Consider the following 20,462-nt stretch of genomic DNA (forward strand, 5'->3'; position numbering starts at 1 on the left):
GAAAATTGTGTAAAATATCTTCAGATCAACCAAACTACAGGGAACTGGCTAGATAACTGTAGGCTGGTAATGGATGAAAGCATCGTAATTCTATTAAAACACTTCGACCCAATCGATCCAATTAGGGGAAGCAAACAAACCAGCAATCCTTTAATTTCAGTAACTGTAAGCCACCACTGCCATGGAGAAAAAGGGTCAATGGTTTGGACTTGGGAATAGATCAGTGCTTCGTCAACTTTCCCCTGTGAAGAGTGTGTCGGAGAAGGATGATTGTCAAGTGTAAGGGGAAGGGTGGAGACAGATTGTCGGGGAGGCATGGCAGAAGTACGGGAGACCGGGAAAAATGGCGTAAAAACAAGTCCTGGATGATATATTCAATGGAAAAGTGTTTAAAACTCAATTATAAGATATCCTTTTGATAATACTGCGGTTGTTGCTAATGATATTGTGTGGGTGTAGATGTACACGAACGCTTTCGCCCGGATCGAGTTGGAAATCCTCAATGAAAAATACAGGATTTAATAATTCTCAGACTCATTAATAGAACTCATGCTGTCACGGCATGATTTATTCCTAAAATTTGTTTATTGACCACTGATTGTGCAAAATTTCAGTTTTTAATTCCCGCGAAGTGCTATTTGGACCTAATGATATATTTACGTCCCACCTGCCGAGTTAATGAGTGTTGGCGTGCAGAGCTTTGCTTCGTAAATGTCAGAAATTTTCAATATTTGTGTTTTGGGTTCGTGTTTTTCTGATTGATTATCAAACGTGTCGCGGTTTTGAAACGTGATAAATGTGCCCGTTGTTTGAATATATTTGAACCGTGAACATTTCAGATCGCCTTTCCCTTAAAAGATAAATTTATTCGAAATTCATTTAGGGGAAAATCTGCTAACAAAAGCCAAAGCGTGAAAGAGAACACTTGGCTTTAAACACTTCAAAGAGGCATCATTTTATTGAAACAAAGAAAATTTCCTGAATTCATTAATCATTTCTTTTAGAGACAGAAAGATACTGGGAATTACTGGACGCATAATTACAGAGAAATATATAATTGAGAGGCGAAAAGTCAACGAGGGATGGCCATAATAATCAAAAGGATCCTGGTAGTGAATGTAGAAGAGGTGCAGAATTTTCAAAGTGTAAAAAACATCTGCCTTGACCAGGATTCGAACCCAAATATTCTGTATTTCCACAAATAAGGAAGATGCCTAGGGAGATATATTATATTAGGCTTGGACAAACATACACGAATCGCGCAATCAAACGCTGCAGTTTCCCGGGGGCTGATGCGTAAGAAAATGGAGTATTTGTAGAAGAAAAACTGGAACAGAAAGGGAATACGAGGAGGCATTTGATAAAATTCGGTGCGACGAGAAGAGAAGTGAAACTGTACGGTAAAGATGGAAACATCTTGAAAAAGGAGAAAAGAAAGCGGCGAACAAGAAAACAGGAAGAATACACAGAAAAAAGGGTTAGGAAGTCTTGAATTAAAGAATATATGGCTTGAAAGACGGATGAAAGAAAGAAATTGAAGGAAGTGAATACGGAATTTGGGAAAGGAAGGTACAGAAAGGTAAACAATAAACTGATTCAAGAAAGTAGAGGAAAGAATCAATACTGAAAACAGTAGTGCAAGGTTATTGAAAGCTTACAAAGAAAAAGATTAATGGGCGAGTACGCAGAAAGTGATGGAACTGTCTCAAGTTTTGAGAACAGTTTATCCGTTAAAACTAATGAATATACATTGGGAGATATATAAACAGAACTGGAAGAGGTTCTGGCTTGATATAATGAATATATGTCGGGAATCTGTACGGTAAAGGCAAAAGGGTAGGGTGTTTGGATATTGAAAAAGAATGGCATATCAACAAGGATAGCATAGGTCTATGAATTCTTGATTGCGAGATAGAAAAAGCATGAAAGGGAAATAAATAGAAGAAAGCTTGGGAATAGATAACATCTCTGAGGATCTACTCAAGGCTTTAGGAAAAATTTGTGGATATTTTATATGGAATTTTTATAATCTATGCATGATAACTTAAATGTGTATGTGCACGTTAGATCGATACAAATTCCAAAAAAAAAGAATTGAGAAGGAATGATAGTATAATTCTACTATATTTTATTTAAAATACGGCGCAGCAGTAATTAATAATTAAAAAAAAATAATGAAGGAGAAGATTACAAACGGGTGCATTGGATTTAGAAACCGGATATGTACGCGTGATGCCATTGCAACAATGAAATTGTTAATATAAAGGAACATACCGTAGAGTATAACGAGGATGTATTTTTATGCTTCGCAGATTATGGGTATGCATTTGACAGGATGAAATGAGCGAAATTAATAAAATGTATGGAGCAAATAGGAGCAGATTGGTGGGATATGCGGCTTAACTACAACTTGTATATCTCAGACTGCACAGGTGAGGACTAAAAGTGTAGAGTCAGAATGGGTACTGATAGGCTGGGAAGAAAGATAGTGATCTCTTATATAACTTCTTCTTTTCATTAAATGAGCGGAGGATATATTAAGTGGGACAATGGAAGTGCTGAAGACTGGAGTGAGTAGGTACTGAATGGTTCCACAAATCAGTTATATTTATCAATTTCCAAGCGGTGTATAGCCTGCCAAACGGTTACAACCATTGCCTAGTACTTTACAAAACTGGTGTAATAATTATGGCATTATAATTACTCATAAAAAAGATTGTTGTGTTATTATCAAGGAATAGAAAGGCTAAGATAAATATTAAAGTTGAGGTAAACAAACATTAAGAAGAGTTCATCTGCTTTGGCAATATCTTGGAGTGTGGATAGCATAGTGGGAGCATTAAAATAAGAATTACATTAGGTGAAGAAACATGTAAAAAGGGGTCGAGATCGATGGCACGCACCTTAAATAAATACCCTCAGAAAGGACAAGAAAAAGCTTTAAAATGAACCGTACTTTTGTGTAGCTCGGAGAGCTTGAACGTTAATGCAAGATTATAAGCATGGATTGTAGACTTTTCAGGAGTTTCTGTGCAAAAGAATGGAGAAAAAAGTTGACAGAAAGGAAAAAAAATATGAAGTTCTAAGCGTGGAGATGGAAGCGAGAAAGTTTATGGGAAACGTTCGTAGGAGGCAGGACAAATGGATGCAGGAGACACTGAGAGGCAATGGGATCCTGAAAGCGGTGAAAGAGAAGGGAGAATGCTAGGAAAGCGAGGTAGAGAGAGGAAAGGAATTGGCATTTTGGATGTAATTAAGGGAGGCAGAACTCATGAAGGCCTAAAGAATTTGTTATCTTAATATCTATTATGAGATTTACGAATATTTTTGCTACATGTCCGTTAGGACTTTAGGCCACAGTATAACCTTGCACCAAGAGCCCAATAAAAATATAACCCGATAGACTACCGCTTATGCTGCAATATGCTGCACTAAAATATAACGCTTAAGTATGAGTGTAAAACCAAAAGGCCACTGAAAGTATTTAATTCAAATTTCATTTTGGGAGAGTGAATAAAAAAAACATGATTAACTTCAGCATTAAAAGTTGGCGAGTTTTTACTTTCACTGATACCTTTCCCACACTGAGGCTAGAAGAGCAATGTTATAATAGATTCAATACGAGAGTAATTTGAAAAGTTCTCGGAAAAGAACAGAAAGAAACGACTTACTTTAGTGAAACTTTTTTATTTTGAATGTCAAATTTTCAACGACACTCGTGTGTGGGCGTGCATTGTCTTGATGAAAGATGGCTTTCTTCCTTGTTTAACCTTGCCTTTTTTCGTGTATCTTTTCGTATAGTTGATCTAAAAGGTTGGCGTAGTAATGTCCATTAATTGTTTGACCAGTGGGAAGTTAATCTATCCCTTTTGAATCCCCGAAAACTGAAGCCATCATCTTTCCAGCCGACAACAAAAAAGCAATAGAATTTGGTTTCTTTGGTAGCGGTGAATCAACGTTTCCACTGCTTGACTGCTGTATTTTCTCTTAAGTATAACAGTTGACCCAAGTTTCATCTGTGGTCACAAGCCAGCGCTGAGAATCTTGGAGGTTGCTTTTAAACAGGTCAAATATTGTTCGGAATTTTCAAATCTGATGCGTTTGTAATCCTGCGGAAAGAGTCACGGCATCCATCAAGTAGATAATTTTCTCATATGTAATTGCACTCTTAAATCATGATATGCCCATTTCAGATGATATCTCTACGGCTTCAGCGACTTCTCGCACTTTCAGTCGGCGATCCTCCATACTGTTTTGCGCACTTCTGCAATAAAGTCTGGGGTAGTGGAAAATTTTGACCGACCACTACGCCCGACCAAACTTAAACTCGTTCGTTCACTTGGCAACAGCGGAATATGAAGTACAGGGTCCCCCGGGGTGTTTTGTAAGTCGGCATGAATTTCCTTGGCTCTCATAACTTTCTTTACAAATTATTTTATCACCGCTCGAATTTCACCGGGAGCGTTACGTGTTTACTCAAAAAGGATTACCTATTACTACACGAGAAACTCGTTGCGCTAGCGATGACATCTGTTGGTGATTCCAAGAACCTTTTACACTACCCTCGTGCGTCACATCCTATTTGGTCTTTGAGCTAAACTTAAGTAGAGAGCCGGAGAAAAGCCAATGTGTGAATGACGGTTCCCATGTCTTTATTCGAGTCATATATCGGTTATAGTGAAGAACACTTCGCTTCTTCTCTTCGCCGTCACAGCCCCTCTTTGGGGCAGCACTGAGGGCACGATAGTGGGAGTAGTCCGGGGAAAGGGGTAAAAAAAACAGCGTGTGTTTTGGGGGGACGGTCTCACTCTCAAGCGAAAGGCGTGATGGAGGCCAATAAAAATAAAAACTTAAAAAGGACAGAGAGAGAGAGCGGGGTGAATGAGTTGGGGGGTTGAAGGAGGGTTTCCAAGAACGAGGGCCCCGCAAGGCAGCAGTGCCTTGGGCTGCCACGGGTCGGAGGAGAGAGGGAGTGAAGAACAGCGGGAGCGAGGACTTTTGCAAAATAAAAAAAGGATGTAGGGCATATAAGAGGGTAGGAAATCCACGAAAGTGGGGCTAAAGAGTCGGCAAAGAGAGAATAAATACATGGCAATTCAAGAAACAAAGGAAGAAACCATAATAAAGTTCGGTCATAGGATCACACAGGTAAATATTTTTCTACGGATACACCATGTGACCTCCCTAAGACGACGGCCAGGAAAAAGAAAAGCTGGCTTTTTCAGAAGTGAGACCCAGGAGTGAAATAAAAATTCAAACCCATGGGAACGCATTAGATCTAAAATAAGAAGCATGTAAATCTTAAACCATAAAATTCGTAATTTCATTCTTTAAGTAATAGTAGTTTTTAGGGGAGACAACCGACAGCTAAGGTCATTCGCGGTATTAGGAATGAATGCAAAAGGAAGGGCGGAGAGAAAGCCAGCGTCGGCATCAGCCTACTCTCAACGAAAGGCGTCAAGGGGTCCGCAGTTTAAGTTCCCTTCAAACGGACGGCATACTCACTCAAAATGCTCTTTCCAAAGCACCTCAAGTAGGAATCGGGATCCCACTGAAAAATATCTGCCATCTCCAGGATTTGTACCCGAGCCATTTTCGTGGGAAGCTAGTACGTTAGCCACCGCACCTACCCCTTCATTCTTAAAAAACGTTTAGTGGCATTTTGTAATAATTAAATCAGACAGTATACATGCACTCTGTACTTGCTGCCGATGATGCGTCAGAATCAAAGGGCATTCGTCAAAATCACCTCCGATTGTTTCCCACTGAATAAATCCCAAAGAATGTAGTTATTTCAGTCTTTTCATAATCTAAATTGCAGAAGAATGTTACATCTATATCCACTTATATAAAACAATAATAGTGATAACCATTGTAATATTTTCCGCTTCCAAATGTTTTCACTGTAACATGGATATGTAATAACTTTATTTTTCGAGCCCCTTTGATTCGCATATTTTATGCGCATGAAATCATATATAAGAATACTTGTCACGAAAGGAATGAAACATATTTTTGAAAACAAAGAAAATATTTTTTAAAAAATTCGGACAGTGGAATTTTGAAATAATTCAGTTCCATCATTCTTCAGAAGTTTTCGTCGAATACCTATATCAAACAATTAATTTCTCATAAAATATTATCAACTGTGTCACCATAACGTAAGGGGCATTCAATTCTATTCAAGTATTGAAAATAATTTGTTTAATTACTCTCCAACGGGAGATAAGTTTTAATAAGTGTTTCTGTCCAGGGAGGAAGAGGTAATGGGAAGAGCGGGCATATTTGAAGACTGTATGTATCGATTATCTCTTTCAGTAAAACTGAGAAAGTGAAAGTACAGTAAGAAATAAATAATACGTATAGGTAATTCATCGCTGGCCACAAAAATAATAACATTACAAATTTATCCCATTGAGGTCTGCTGAGCATATACAGATGAATAGACGCACTATATTAGCAAAGTGAAGTCGAAAAGAGCCTGGTGAAGCCTGGCAACTGGTCATTAGCATACGGGATGAGGGAAAGTGAGAGAAATAGGAGGAGGGAAGGTCCATGTGGAGCTCTAGCAAATGGTGAGGCCATCGCAGTGCAAGATCACAGATGGCAGTCAGCGCGAAATGTCACTAATGGAAGCCAAGGAGAATGATAGCATAAAAAAGGAGGGGAAGAAAAACGCGAGCACTATTTCGCACGCGGGCATTCTATATTTCGATTTCAGGATATCGCGAAAAAGAAAGGCTATTTAATACATATTAATTGATTTAAAACCATGGCACTTAAACACTGTTTGCGTTGAACAAGATGCAATGTATACATCCACAGAAAATATGATGCCAAATTTTAAATACCGCGGTCAGGCAATGGACCAAGGCGTAACACTACTGTAGAATAATTTATTCAAGTACGAAATTATTGATGATGCAAGTTAATGAGAGTACAATGGCAGAATGTGATTAATAGAATCGGAAACCATTACCTTTGCAAATGCTAAATGTCATCTTTAAAATTAGATCCTTGATTTATTTCATGTGGATAGCTTTCTTTATAGGCACTGAATTGGTTTTTCCAAAGAGATAATACGAAAAACTCTCATTAAATACCAAAAATTACGTACCTAAAATTGCAAACTCTTATTTCTGTTTCTTTGTTCACTTACTTTAGAAATCCTCAATATGCATCCCTATTCGGCTCCAAATTGAAAAGTGTTTTGTTCTAAATGACAAGAATTACGTCATTGGAGCAAAACAGCAATGAGACTGGGAAGTATATAGTCAACTTTTGATTACACAATTACCACATCTTTTAATTTCAAAATCGTACCAAGCACTCCTTAACTTTTAAAATAAAATAAAAAACTACTCAGTTTGAATAATCCTCAAAATCTGATCTCTCGTGTATAGAAAACAAGGATTTTCTACCAAACGGTCAATTCATTGCTCAGCATTTTATCGGCTCAGAGTCGAACAGAATAATATGGATTCAATTGAACAACGAGCGATGAGAGGAAAGTCGTATTTTGATGCAACCACTCGGGAGTGAAGGGGGGAGGGGCGCACGGAAACAAGAACGCAACACGAAGGAGCGTAATCATTTTCGACTCGGAGCATGCGCTCCCGAGGGACGACGAAGCTCTCTGCAGAAATAAAAAAAAAAACTTGCTGCAAGTGCTGACTGGATGTGAACGGAGCGGAAACATTGCCAGAATCCTCCCTCCACTGATAAGGAATGCAGCCGCGTTTCAATTTACTCGCAAAAAAAGAGAATTTCCGAGAGCGTGGGTGGAAGTGGAAAAATGAGAGAAGTTAGTTACATGTCCCCGGTGCAGGGGGAGCTCGACGGAGACAGGGCCGGGAGAAAGTGGAAGGCAATTGAATTTTGAATAAAAAAAATTGCCGAAACAATTAAGGTTTTGTGTCGTGTCGTTGCCCCTGTTGAGAAACGGACGCGCGCCCCGCGGCGGCGAGGGGTGGAAGGAGTTTATCATCCGCCCGCATAGTTTGCAAGCGGCTCGAATGAACGAATCCATTACGTGAATCATAATAAGGCGGGAAGAAAGGCCCGAGGGAGAGATAAGTGAGAGATATGGATGGGGAGGCGGGGGTGAGACGGGGTGATCTCCGGGGCGCGGCAAAGGGGTTAGTTTGGTGGGGTGGACGGGTGGAGAGGGGCCCTGGGGGTACGGGAAGCGAGCGAAAAGTATCTATTGAGTTAAGAGTTGAGGAAGACGGTGCTCAGAGGTCAAGGGAGGAAAGGGAATGAGTTTGTTTCTCTTTTGACTCCAACGGAAGAGAGAATAAAGGGGAGGGAGTTTTTGGTTTCGCCTTTGTAAGAGGCAATCCACCACTTCTTGCCATTCGTCTAAATTTTTTTGCAGATATTTAAATGCTGAATTATAATCAAGTGATAATGCTGTTCAAACAAGTGGAGTGCGTGCAACATAAATAAGGTGCATTTCAAACTTTTCGGGATTTGTTTAAAAAGTCCTTCGAGATGGATATTGCTTGAAGCGATAAATATCCCCGGAAGGGAAAAAATTATTTACGACCGTAGTCGAAGTTAACATGCTTGCAGCGTTTTAGAACAATTTATTAAAACAGACCTACGCAATAAAATTGTGCGCTTTGCACTATAGTGCTAAGAAACAATTATATTTTATATCTTTCAAAGCGCTTGCGAATTTAAATCTATTTTATATTTCCCTATCAAGAACAAGGATTGAAATCCGTCGTTATAGGCAAAATAATTTCAACTAAGCTAACAATAAGATGATCAACAAGAGTACTTTAGTCTTATCTTTTATAAAGTTTAAACATAGTCAAAGATTTTTTGATAAAAAGTTTGATACACGAGATATTGTAAATGTTTAGTAAAGTTGACCTCACCAAACTTTTCGCTGGCCTTGTACTCAATTTTGTGAACATTTTCCTGAAAAAAATATAAATATATATATTTATATATATGCATATAAATATACATATCTATATATATATATATATATATATATATATATATATATATATATACATATATATATACTGTATATATACGATTTTTACCTTACCCTGGTAATTGGGTATTCGAATGGATTTACCGGTTTGAATAGGTTTAACTATTAATCTAAGTTTCCTAACGGAATAAGAAACGATAACTTTTTACATCGTAGATCACTGATAGCGCTGAATATATATAGCACGTATAAACCTATATCTATGTATATCTAATTGTACGTTTCATGATAAAAATAAATACTCGTATTCAGCGTGGCGTTACATTAGGACTTCTACAATGATGATTATAGACAAGCCTTTAGCTCCCTTCGCACCCAGGAACTCTTGCACATGGCAATGGGCTTCGCATTAGGCACTTCAGTTAGGAATCATATGATGGCCTTAAACTAGTTTTCTTCTTCTGAAACTGAAGGGCAATGCAATTTTCGGAAGCGCGTACCATATAACATTTAATTCGAGAGCAGAGTATAAATGTCGTGGGACAACGGTTTCATATCCACGTCTCAGCCGTCGAGTCCTTGAAGTACTTCTTCGGCGATAGAGCGCGCAATTGGTTTCAGAACTCAAACGCTTTGCCGGGATCATTTCTCCGGTAAAGCGTAGGAATTCTAAAACAAATCAACACGCTTTTCCAGGATTCCCTGGAAGTTCTTCCTTCAGCGTCTTCCGGCGGCTGCATGATACGATTATTGAACACATAAGGCACTGAAGAAAGGGTCAAAGTGCATTATAACGACATTTCATTCAATAACAGTCCAAGAAATTGACAATGACCCGAACATTATGAGAACATTCGCTACACAACTCCATGAAAAGCTAATATTGAGATAAAAATCATGTATGGTAAAATTAACAATATTGATAATATTGAATGGTGAATAATCTAGAATATTTCAAAGACCAACGAAAATTCAATTATTACATGTAACAGCATGATTTTGGAGATTTTGGAGGTATCTGAAAACATTTACAGTTCCAAATTTGTAATGAAAATATAATATTACCAAAAAAATTTGCTCTTATCAATAATTTCACACATTTAACAGAAATCATTGAGTTACCTTAACTTTTCATTCACTATTTTACAAAATAAGTTATAATATGTTAGACAATATGAATATTAAGAAATTAAAAACTTAAATGACAGTTTAAAATCGTTTTACTCTGCGTACAAACATATGGTGAACAGTAAATTCCTATGGAGTGGATAATCAGCCAATAATTACCCGCCAACGAAAGATGGTGAGCTCATAATGTACGTAGTTATGGCAAAAACACGGTTTTAAATAACAAGAGACCAGGGGATGGCTGGCTTTTAGGAAACCAGTTAGCTGTGCCCCATGATACGCACGCCCCTTGCTTTCGCAGGTGTCCTCCCATGCCACAGACACGAGGCACGCTTCAATTAACCGACCCACGCAGCGGTAGCACGGTGCCCGACGCTCTGAGAGGAGTCGTCTTTACTTAATTAAGTCTGTTGTGAGGGGAGCGCGGTTGAAACTTAGCAAGTGTCATGCTTGAAACACTCCTTCCGTATTTCGCTCCACATAAAGAAACCCTTGTTGCCGCATTCACTCACTAATTAAGGCGAATTAATTTTTGATAACAGACATAAACTTTGACAAAGTAATTCTACCCGAATAAAATAGTAATGCGCCATTATAACTTTAACTCATGGCACTGCTGCATCCATGTGTGAATTCTATTTGTTCAGGAGGTGAAGGAAAAACGTACATTGATGAGTGGCGGATGAGCGGGAGGTGGGGGGGGGGGAAAGGTAAGGGAAAGAGAGCGAGTGGACTTCAGCCAAACCGAGTTTTATGCCCTCCTCGCTCAGCGGCTCCGTTATATTTTTTTACGCTTTCACCATAACTTTCCAATTTCCCATCATTTTGGTTCGTTCGTTCGTTCTTAGTTTTTAGCTCTCTCTCAATTTTACCCTTTCTCACGAATGCCTTAATTTCTCCCATTGGTCTACCCCACGGAAACCTAAGCTAATGTATTTCCTTCCACTTTGGCATACTCGAGAACCAATCGAGACCCCAAGTGAGTCCGTCCGTCGACATATTCCCGTTCCGGTGGGATATGAAAACCGATTTCAGTTGGGCTGCCGCTTTGGTATCCGAAAGTGCACCAGATGATTCCCACGCTACTCCTCTCGAAAACTACGCCGAAGTCTCATCTTTTCGTTCACCAATTTATTAGAAGTTGCCTTGAGCACTGCTTTTAAAGTTTATAATATTATTCCAACTGCCCTTTAGTTTGTTTACGTTTCTCGTCCATTTTAACGAATTCAATTCGACTATACGCACAAAAGACTGCTGGAGGATAACTTTTTATAATTTTTAGTAATTCTTCCGGCAGATTTTCGTCATTGCATATTTATGAATGAACTCATGAATTTCTGTTACGTAGACATTTTCAATTCCACGTTTTCTTCTTTCAAGCCAGTAAAATCATTCCATATCTTGTAGCCCCAACTCACGGAGCTAAATATTTTATTTCTCCCTATTTCTGTGCTGCAATTATATTTCATTCTAATCAGATTTGTAAATACATCTCTCTACATACCTTCCCGGTTGTTTAAAATATTATTTGAACGAAAGAAATTTTGAGAAAATCTAGTGTTATGAAGGAATAGAAACCTCTCCGAAAGATTAAATAGCACATTGAATTATTCTCATAATCAAGAGGCAAAAAGTATAATACATGAACTCGAGTTTTAAGACAATTCTTTCGATTTTTTCTCTTTGCTGGTATGAATAAATTAACATATTAGAGTTCCGAGGACTCTTCTATTAACTGGTGTTCTATTCTATCACATCGGGAAAACGTAGATGTTTCACTTCAGCGACGATTTTTCAATCAGAAATTACAAAACTGCATGTCAGGAGGTGGTAAACATTTGAAATTCATTGGTGTCCCCACCCTGGACTTGCGGATGGAGACGGAAGCTAAGTTACAAGTCTCACCAAGAAAAGAGTGGAGAAAACTATTCCCCCGCCCATTTAAATAACATCCCCCCGCAATAGGCAATCCGTCTGCAGCCCGACGCGACTGGTTCCGCGGTTTTCATTTGAGCGTAGCGATCTCAGGTTTCATCCTGGACGGAAGCGGCCCTCCGGGTAGGAAATCTCAGCCACCCCTCGTCCCCTTTCCCATCATTCTGCACCCCTTCCTTCATCATCCCTCTTTCCCCACTCCCTCTACTTCGCTCCCTTGGCCCAACCGCGCCCCGCTGCGACCCACCCCCATCGAATCGCACCCATCACTCCCTGCTAAACAGATTCGGGTCTTCCTTCCGACGCCTCCCTCCTCCCCTTTCGTCGGTACCCCTTCCCCTTGGGCAGGGTGCCTTCTCACCCGTCCCTCCCGCATTTCTCGTGTCCCTCCTACGGGACGCCATGCAGCCGTGAATGTAATCAAAAGGGGAAAAAGTGGAAGCGGAGCGAGCCTTCCGCCTCACTCGATTTTCCACCATGCAAAGGAAATTCCTGTCCCCCTCCTAACCCCCGTCAACACCCTCGGCCGTCATCGAGAATCCCTGTAACTTTGTCAGGGTTGGGCAGAGCGTGAAGTGGCGTAGTTAGGACTCAAGATTCTCGGCGTGCGTGGATCCCGTTCGAATGCGAGGGAGGGATCTCGCATCGCCCGGGAGGAGGCGGATTCATTGGACCGGCAATGATGCCATCTTTACATCGAGAGGACAAATTCTAAGTTTTTCGTGATAAACGTGTTTCCACAAATAAACATGCACCTCCATCCGCAGCAGTTACCGTAAATATTTGGATTAGAATCTGTAAAGAGGGTCTCCCGAGAGGGATGGGCTATTTGGGAATGCCAAATGTCGTCAGCGCAGCAAAGAGAAACATCTCTATGCGTTTATCTCATGAAATCCATTGGCATCATTGCCCCGAAAAGTAAAATAAAACTAATAAATGATGGAAATAATGATATAATAATGTCGAAAGTACAAACATATACACACAAGCCTTTCAATTATACGTTATCGAAAGAGTTAGAAATGCTGTTTATAAAGGCCAAAATAATATAAACACACCATCACCGGTCCTGTTAGGTCTGTCAGAGAAAATGTTGAGCGCTGTCTTTGATTCCCTCCATCTGTCAACTTCCTCTTCACGAGACTCAATCGACTCTTTAAATATGTACCCGATGAGAACTCCTTTATTTATTACATCTACTGGCCCAATATGTGACTAATCGATTAAAATGCTAGGAAATTGTTACACGATTTCTGAGCCTTTCTCCTCTTGCATATGAGCCGCGCGGTTGTCACGGCTTTTTCATCACATTAGTGCGTCCTCCAACGCACACTCTCTGTAGCTCGCGTAGAATTGGAACAAAAAGAAATAATGAGCGTATATCTCGAAATTAGTAAATTGAAATCATCTCGGCCCAAATTTTGAAACCGTAAATATTACGAGGAGTCAATTTATTTTAACTTGTACGCGTAAATCTAAGTCAACATCCTATATTATGATTTGATTAGATATCCAATTCACGGAATTGGATGATTGCAATACGACGTTAGCCTCTGTAGTTCTCCTTCCTCGACTTGCTCACGAGATCGACTCAGTTGTCTCCTCCTCTTTGAGGCTTAATTCTGACGTGCGCCATCCGAGAGTACAAGGTTGTAGTACAATTTTGTTGATAGATACCAATCCCGCTGTTATTTAACTGATGGCTCGGACCTAGAACTACACTACCATCGAGAGGTCCTTCTCATGACCCAATTATTAATTCTACAACGGAAACTATCAGGCCAGCGAAAGCGCTTGGAAATTCTATGGGTCAAGAACTGTATTTGTCACGAAGAATTCGGAAGACGTTTGGCAGGAAACACGAAGATTTTGTAGACAGGATTTAGCGGTAGCGGAAGTAGGCGGATTGGTGGATTTTGTGGGAGAAATATTTTGCGAATACGGAGACAAGGGATATATATATGTGTGTGTGTGTGTTTGTATATATATATATATACATATAAATGGATAACGTTAGCCTAATTGGGGGATTCGAAATCAGATGAGGATGGAGAAGGAAAACGGAGGAAGTCAGTGATGAAAGAACAGCGTCGAAAAAAGAAATATTTGGGCAGTAGGAATTCCATATAAATTCATCTCCAACATTAACAGTATGTCAGCTCAGCATTGTAATAGCTCTATAATTAATATTTATTAATTCTAAATGTAGAATTTGCAATAGTAAAGAACAAACCTCTGCACGTGGCATGCTAAAATAAACATTATAGAGGAATCCAAAGATTTAACAGAAATCTTAAATTTGACCCTGTGTCATCAATTAATTACTAAAACATAAATTGGCATGTGAAAGCATTCCCCACCTTCCTAAATTATCCCATTCCTACTCACACTGCTTCAAACAACCAATCTTTTGATGACTGTTTCTCGGTTTCGGTGATTGAAACACTTCCCAAATCTGCAAGTATCATAGATGTAAGAAACCGCGAGATGGCGCATATCTGGGTGCCCCAGTCATTTCAACCCCACGGGCTGAACCACGCCCACTGAATGCATTCAATAGCTGCCTAACCCCCTCCCTCCCCTTGTTCATTTCCTATTGGTCCCTGACCTCTCCTTCCCTCAGCCCTCTCCCGCACATGTCCTCTCCGCTCTTCCCCGAGAACGCCATTCTGATGATGACGGTCGAGCCGTCGAAACGTCGAAACCATATACTATGTGAGTGTCCTTTCTTTTTGTTTCTATCTATTAAAATTCTATACCTGTGTTTATATATATATATATATATATATAATATATATATTTATATATATAATATATATATTTATATATATATATATATATATATACACACACAAGGTTTGTAAAAATGGATCTTAATAAATAGATTTACTTAAGATATTGCTAAAATAACTCAAAATCCTTCAAATTGCATCCGTTGAGCGTCGACACACTTTTGCCAGATACTTTTCCACGACTGGAAGGATTCCTGGTAGGCGAATTCCGGAAGGTCCTTAAGTGTACGAGTGTGCAAGCCTCTTTAACGGCAATTTCGGTCCCATTATGGCATCATTTGAGGGACAATTTCACTTTTAAAAATTGGAAATAGCCTGCTAATGCCAAGTCGGGACTGTAAGGGAGTTGGGGAATCGTCGTAATACCGTGCAGAAGGGCTCCATAAGCAGACACTTGACTCTGCTCTTGTTCACCCGTTCAAAAACCTTTGGGGCGAGTTTAACACAGATCTTTCGAATCGCGAAACTTTCAGTGATAATGGTGTACACTGTCATTTTATCAATGCCAATACGTTCGGCAATTATGCGCATACTTATCCCACGGTAAAAATTCAGCCTTTTACGTTGTGCGTTGTCGTCGGTTCTTGGCGTCAATGGGCGTCCAGGGCGGGGGCATCTTTAAAGAGCTTGTGCTACTTAAAAACTGCAGTTTGTGACATGCTTTTACCCGTGAATACTTCGCAAATTATGCCAATGTCTACGTGTTCGATTTATTTAGTCCAACACAAAATTTGATGGCGTGCCGCTGTTCAATCGTTCACTGCATTTGGCGCTTGCACCAAGTCACTGAACATGGGTCAACTAAAACACAATCCAACCTGAACGAGCCCTCGCAGGCAATTGGCACTTGTTGAAGTTCAGACGCCTCCTCATCACCGAGCTTGCGCGTGAATATAAATTTGAAGGTAATACCATTTAAACGAATGCGTATGATGAATAACATATGAATTTACATTTCACCATACGTATGCCCGTAATAATTGTTTAAAAAATTGTAAAATATAGTAAATAGAATTAAAATTACGTTCATTGACTCTAAAATAGCTCAGTTAAAAATGTTTGGTTTATCTCTGGACAAAAACTATTGAAAAATAACTGAATGATAAAAATTAACGAACGATCCATCCCTCAACTGAGAATTTCAACTTAAGGTGCAAGTTTCCTGAACTTAAAATTTCTCTAAATGTTCTCATCTCCATTTCACAATATATTTAATTAAAAACTAATCCAAATATTAACGATAAGAATTACATATTGTACTCAGATATGTTTTAAGAAAAGAGGTAGTTACTCCCTTTGCTATTTTGTTAGAATGAGAATCTTTTATTTCAGTGCAATATTCAGAAAAAGTTTCTGAAAAATTACCAAATATGGTACTTCAGTAGCTGAACACTTAGTTCATACAAAATATAACAAGAAATTGCAAAACATCTATTTACTTTCAGTAACAAAACTTTTTATCTCTCTTTGGGTTATATCATGATGAAAATTCCAATTATGATAAGAAAAATCATTCATAAGTACTTCCGGCTACTTACCGACACCCAGTGATATCAGAATCAATGCAAGGTAGCTCATCGTAACAACTGGCATTGTGGTGGAGTCAGTACAATCTGCCGCTTACCTAAAAGGTGAAGGAAATAATCGAATCAAAATTGTTTCTAGTATCATTATAATTTAATTGTTAACATGAACAAAATTTTTACGATTATAATTTGTTACTATGTATTACTAGCATAAATAAATGAAACCAGTCAAAACTGGAAGCTCATGGTAAAGCCCAATCAAAGTTTTAAATTAAGGATTTTATTCTTCCACACATTTTTATTATATTCACATCTACGTTATGCAGTGATAAGTACGGTGTTAGGATATCATTCCATTACAGCAAAATGTTAGATATCGTGAAAATGATTTGATATCACAGTTAGGTACTATTACTGGTTACCCAGAGCATGCATTTCGTGCATACAAACTGAAAGGCTTATTTCAATGCTCAAAGCATTAAAATGATGGAGTCGAGGGATAATGAAATTCATGCGTTTAACGATTTGAATTTCCTCAAAATACCAATAATTTGGAAAATATATTGTAATATGAATAATTAAGGTATCTTATCTCGTATAGCATATATGCACTCGTTTTAAAAGAATTGAACTTGCCTATAGTAGGCTTAAGATAGACCATGGCATTACATGAGGCTTTGGCTGCCTCGAGACTTAAAATTCCTGGTACTAAAAGTTACAGTAGCTCTGAATACTTTTTAACACCTTTAATTCATCCAAAAGGTCTATTTTTTTGCTAATTATACCTCAATCTCCCAAAATTTTCACCACCACGACCGTTCATAACGTCCCATCGCCTCTCAGTATCTCATACATGTACTCATTTGAACTTCGAATATGTCCAAACAATCTTTTATTTCCCCCTGCCATGCTATAACTTCTACGTTTTTCTATAATACGGATATACAGTATAACATGTCTGCACTTTAGTTAAAAGAAATATATGTACTACTTCGAGTCTGGATCAAGGACAATCATTTACGAGGCTAAATTTGAGCGAATCTACCACTTAACGAATGAAATTTTATTTGCTAATCGATTAATCATGAATAGTTAACACTTACAAATGCTTTAAAAAATGTTTAAATACATAACGCTTCGTCGTTCAAGGTGAATTTTGCGTCGTCAAAGGTTAAAAGACAGAAAGCTGGATTAATTTGTTAAATTGTCGAAGTTCAGTAAATTAATCATAGGTAATATTAGAGATATATCTCCATGAGTCTAAGAGAAGTTTGAAAACACTCGAGGTTTGCGGAGCTAGATAATTTTAAGGTGGTTATTTTCATTATGTGTCCTTCCAGCAAATGCAATGGTTTGGAATCCCAACCAGCCACTCTCGGATTTTAGAGTAAAATAATTTTTCCTCTGATACAAATTGCATAGGAGCATTTGCTCAGTTTGCGTACACATTTAAACCCTTGTCATTAGTCAGTGCCACATTCCAGGGTCCTACTCCATGACACTGCGCACAACCAGCCCACAATACATTGTGAGTATTAAAAATAAACCCGTTCTCTGGGGGGGAGACGATAAAACGTTAAGACGTATTTTACGACCGTGGGGTGTTGAAAAGAAATATCCATCCGGGTTGCGGCGCATGAAAAAATGTGGCGCAAATGGTCGCGAGTGATTTAAGAATCAGGAACACGGAAGCGGGCATAGAAGGGAAAAAATATTGTTTCCGAGACGAGGCAAAAAGAGAAGGCGGTCATTCGGATGTGTTACGGCGTACCGCTGAAGGAAGGAAAAGGAAGTCGGGGGCGGATGGCATGGTCGTGAGAGTAAGGGAAAGGCCAGGGGAGAGTTTTTGAACCAAAATGAACGGAGTTTTAGCCACTCCGTGATAAAAAATTCTGGCAATTTTTTAAAAACTTATCTGCTAAATGGCTTCTGATCTTAGCATTTATCTAACATTAGCCATTCATATATATTTTTTGTCTATTTGCATTCAAATACTGGGATTCTAATGTTTCTTTGGGTTGGAGTTATCTGAAATACTAGAGTCCGAGATGATTTTAGGCAAAATATTTTCGTATCCAGGCAGATGGTTTTCATCTGATGAACAGACTTTTTGAAGGGCTAAGCCCAGTACTACGTTCATTCATTGCTAAAATGCGTTATTCATCGACTGATTCTACGATCCAATGCAAAGAGTCCACAAGATTTATCTGGCACATAAACTTCCTTTTCGGACTGGCATTCGAATAGTTTTACACGCAAAGATTTACGTCCTATTTGTAATTAAAAAACAGTGATTAGTCATTATTTCTCTCAATAAATTACAAATCAAGGTATGAAAATCCCAAATATAAATTTCTGGTTATTGGTGAGAGTATCAAAAATAAAAAAAACATTTCGCCACAAAAAGTTACCACAATATTTAAATGAAGAGAAGTTATTTTTTCCAATATATTACTGCATATTCAAATATTTTCAAAACAAATAAAAGTATGTATAAAAAGAATAACATTAAATATCTGAGTAAAATGGAGGTTAAGCGTTTAAAAATAATTAATAATTATCTGCTAGTAAGTAAGCTTAATAAGGAGGAATCCACCACAGAGATCTTGCTTGCTCCAGCATGTTAATCCACCGTCAAGTTTTTTAATTACCTTTCATTAATTCGTATTTTTTCAAATAACCCATTCAAATGTGACATGTTATTAAAACAGGCCTCAACACAGCTCATCCCAGAAGTTATTTGTTTAAGTGTTACGTTATTTGCCATCCGATAGTTATGACCATTAACAAAATGAAGCAATGATGCAAATATTATAAATACTATAATTGATAATTTATAACATCAAAAGGATGATGGAAACAGGAAATAGATAAAAGAAGAAAATAAATTATCCATTCTTACACTTATACTCTTTGACAGTGAAAAAATAATAAAATGCAGCATTGAAAATTTTAAGGATTGAACATTGCTTCACTTTTCATTTGATTTGTGTGAGTGTGTATATATATATATATATATATATATATATATATATATATATATATATATATAATTTCATAATAATATAATATTATATACATATTCATATAATTTAAAAATCGGCACCATAGAACGCAAAATAAAACAGCTAACACATAACGCATAGAGGATGGTTTGAGCTTTCAGTCAGATGTTTACCTACTCGTAAATTTCTGCAATGGAATGGTTTGTTTAATCCATACTAAAAAGACTATGCACTTTTCTACAGAGTTTTATTATAAGGTACAACGTGTTTCATCGACTTGCGCCATCATAAGTACTAAGTCTTTTTAATATGGATATGAAATAATTCTACGAATTGAAGCCTGAAACAGCAGAATATATTTAATGCAATGCATCATAATTCAATATCTAAGCTTGTCTGTCTAATTTTTTATTGTTAAAAATTGAGAAGCATGCAATAAATTCTTTACAACTAATATGAGTAACAAACTGACTATAAGTGGGTTCTCAATTCGCTATTTCAAGTGACCAACAGCCTAAAATAAAAATAATTCGCCTGTCATCCGGCTAGAATTCATTGAAAATATGAAAATTGATAGTTAAATAAACTACCGAAATTATTTGCGGAAATATTGATATGTTAGGTAAAAAAATGTAAACATGCTATGGATTCTCCATATAATATTTCATTTCAGGTGATAGGACAAACTCATTTTTTCAGTTATGATACCCCTTCGTGAGCCGGAATAAAAGGCCGGTATTAAGATAAGAATCGAAAGAGAAACTCTGGAAAGGGATTTGGGATCGAGGTGTACGGCTGAATGATGGAAGAGTGGCTGAATAGGGAAAGGTGGCATGAAAATGGGAGCCAGATGGGGAAAAGTGGGAGGTCAGGGGAATGGAATCTTCTCAGAAGGACTCCTTGCGTGGAGTAAGATTCGTTCCGTTTGGTTGGTAAGGTTAAAATAGCGCCGATACGTGGTTGGAATGGGAAAGCGAGTTGAAGGGAACGGTTGCTAAGGTGAAGAATACAACGGGTGGGAATGGTGCCGGATTGGAGGAGTGGGGAGAGGGAGCAGAGAAAGGGGAAGTGGGTGGGAGGAAGATTGGATTCCTTGGGCGTGTAAAAGAAGAATTGGATGAAAGGT

The 20,462-nt window shown here is 38.2% G+C and overlaps 1 protein-coding gene across 1 annotated transcript in view; it reads right to left on the reverse strand.

Moving 5' to 3' along the window:
* Nucleotides 1–20,462, reverse strand: part of mmd (disintegrin and metalloproteinase domain-containing protein mind-meld) — a 997,749-nt gene that overhangs the window by 674,401 nt on the left and 302,886 nt on the right. The window contains exon 4 of the mRNA XM_071590726.1: nucleotides 16,344–16,429. Within this exon, the coding sequence (XP_071446827.1) occupies nucleotides 16,344–16,398 (55 nt within the window). The 5' untranslated portion in view covers nucleotides 16,399–16,429. The remainder of the gene's footprint in view (nucleotides 1–16,343; nucleotides 16,430–20,462) is intronic.

Source organism: Hetaerina americana, unplaced genomic scaffold, assembly GCF_022747635.1.
Source record: "Hetaerina americana unplaced genomic scaffold, ioHetAmer1.1.p SCAF_4, whole genome shotgun sequence".
Lineage (NCBI taxonomy): Eukaryota > Metazoa > Arthropoda > Insecta > Odonata > Calopterygidae > Hetaerina > Hetaerina americana.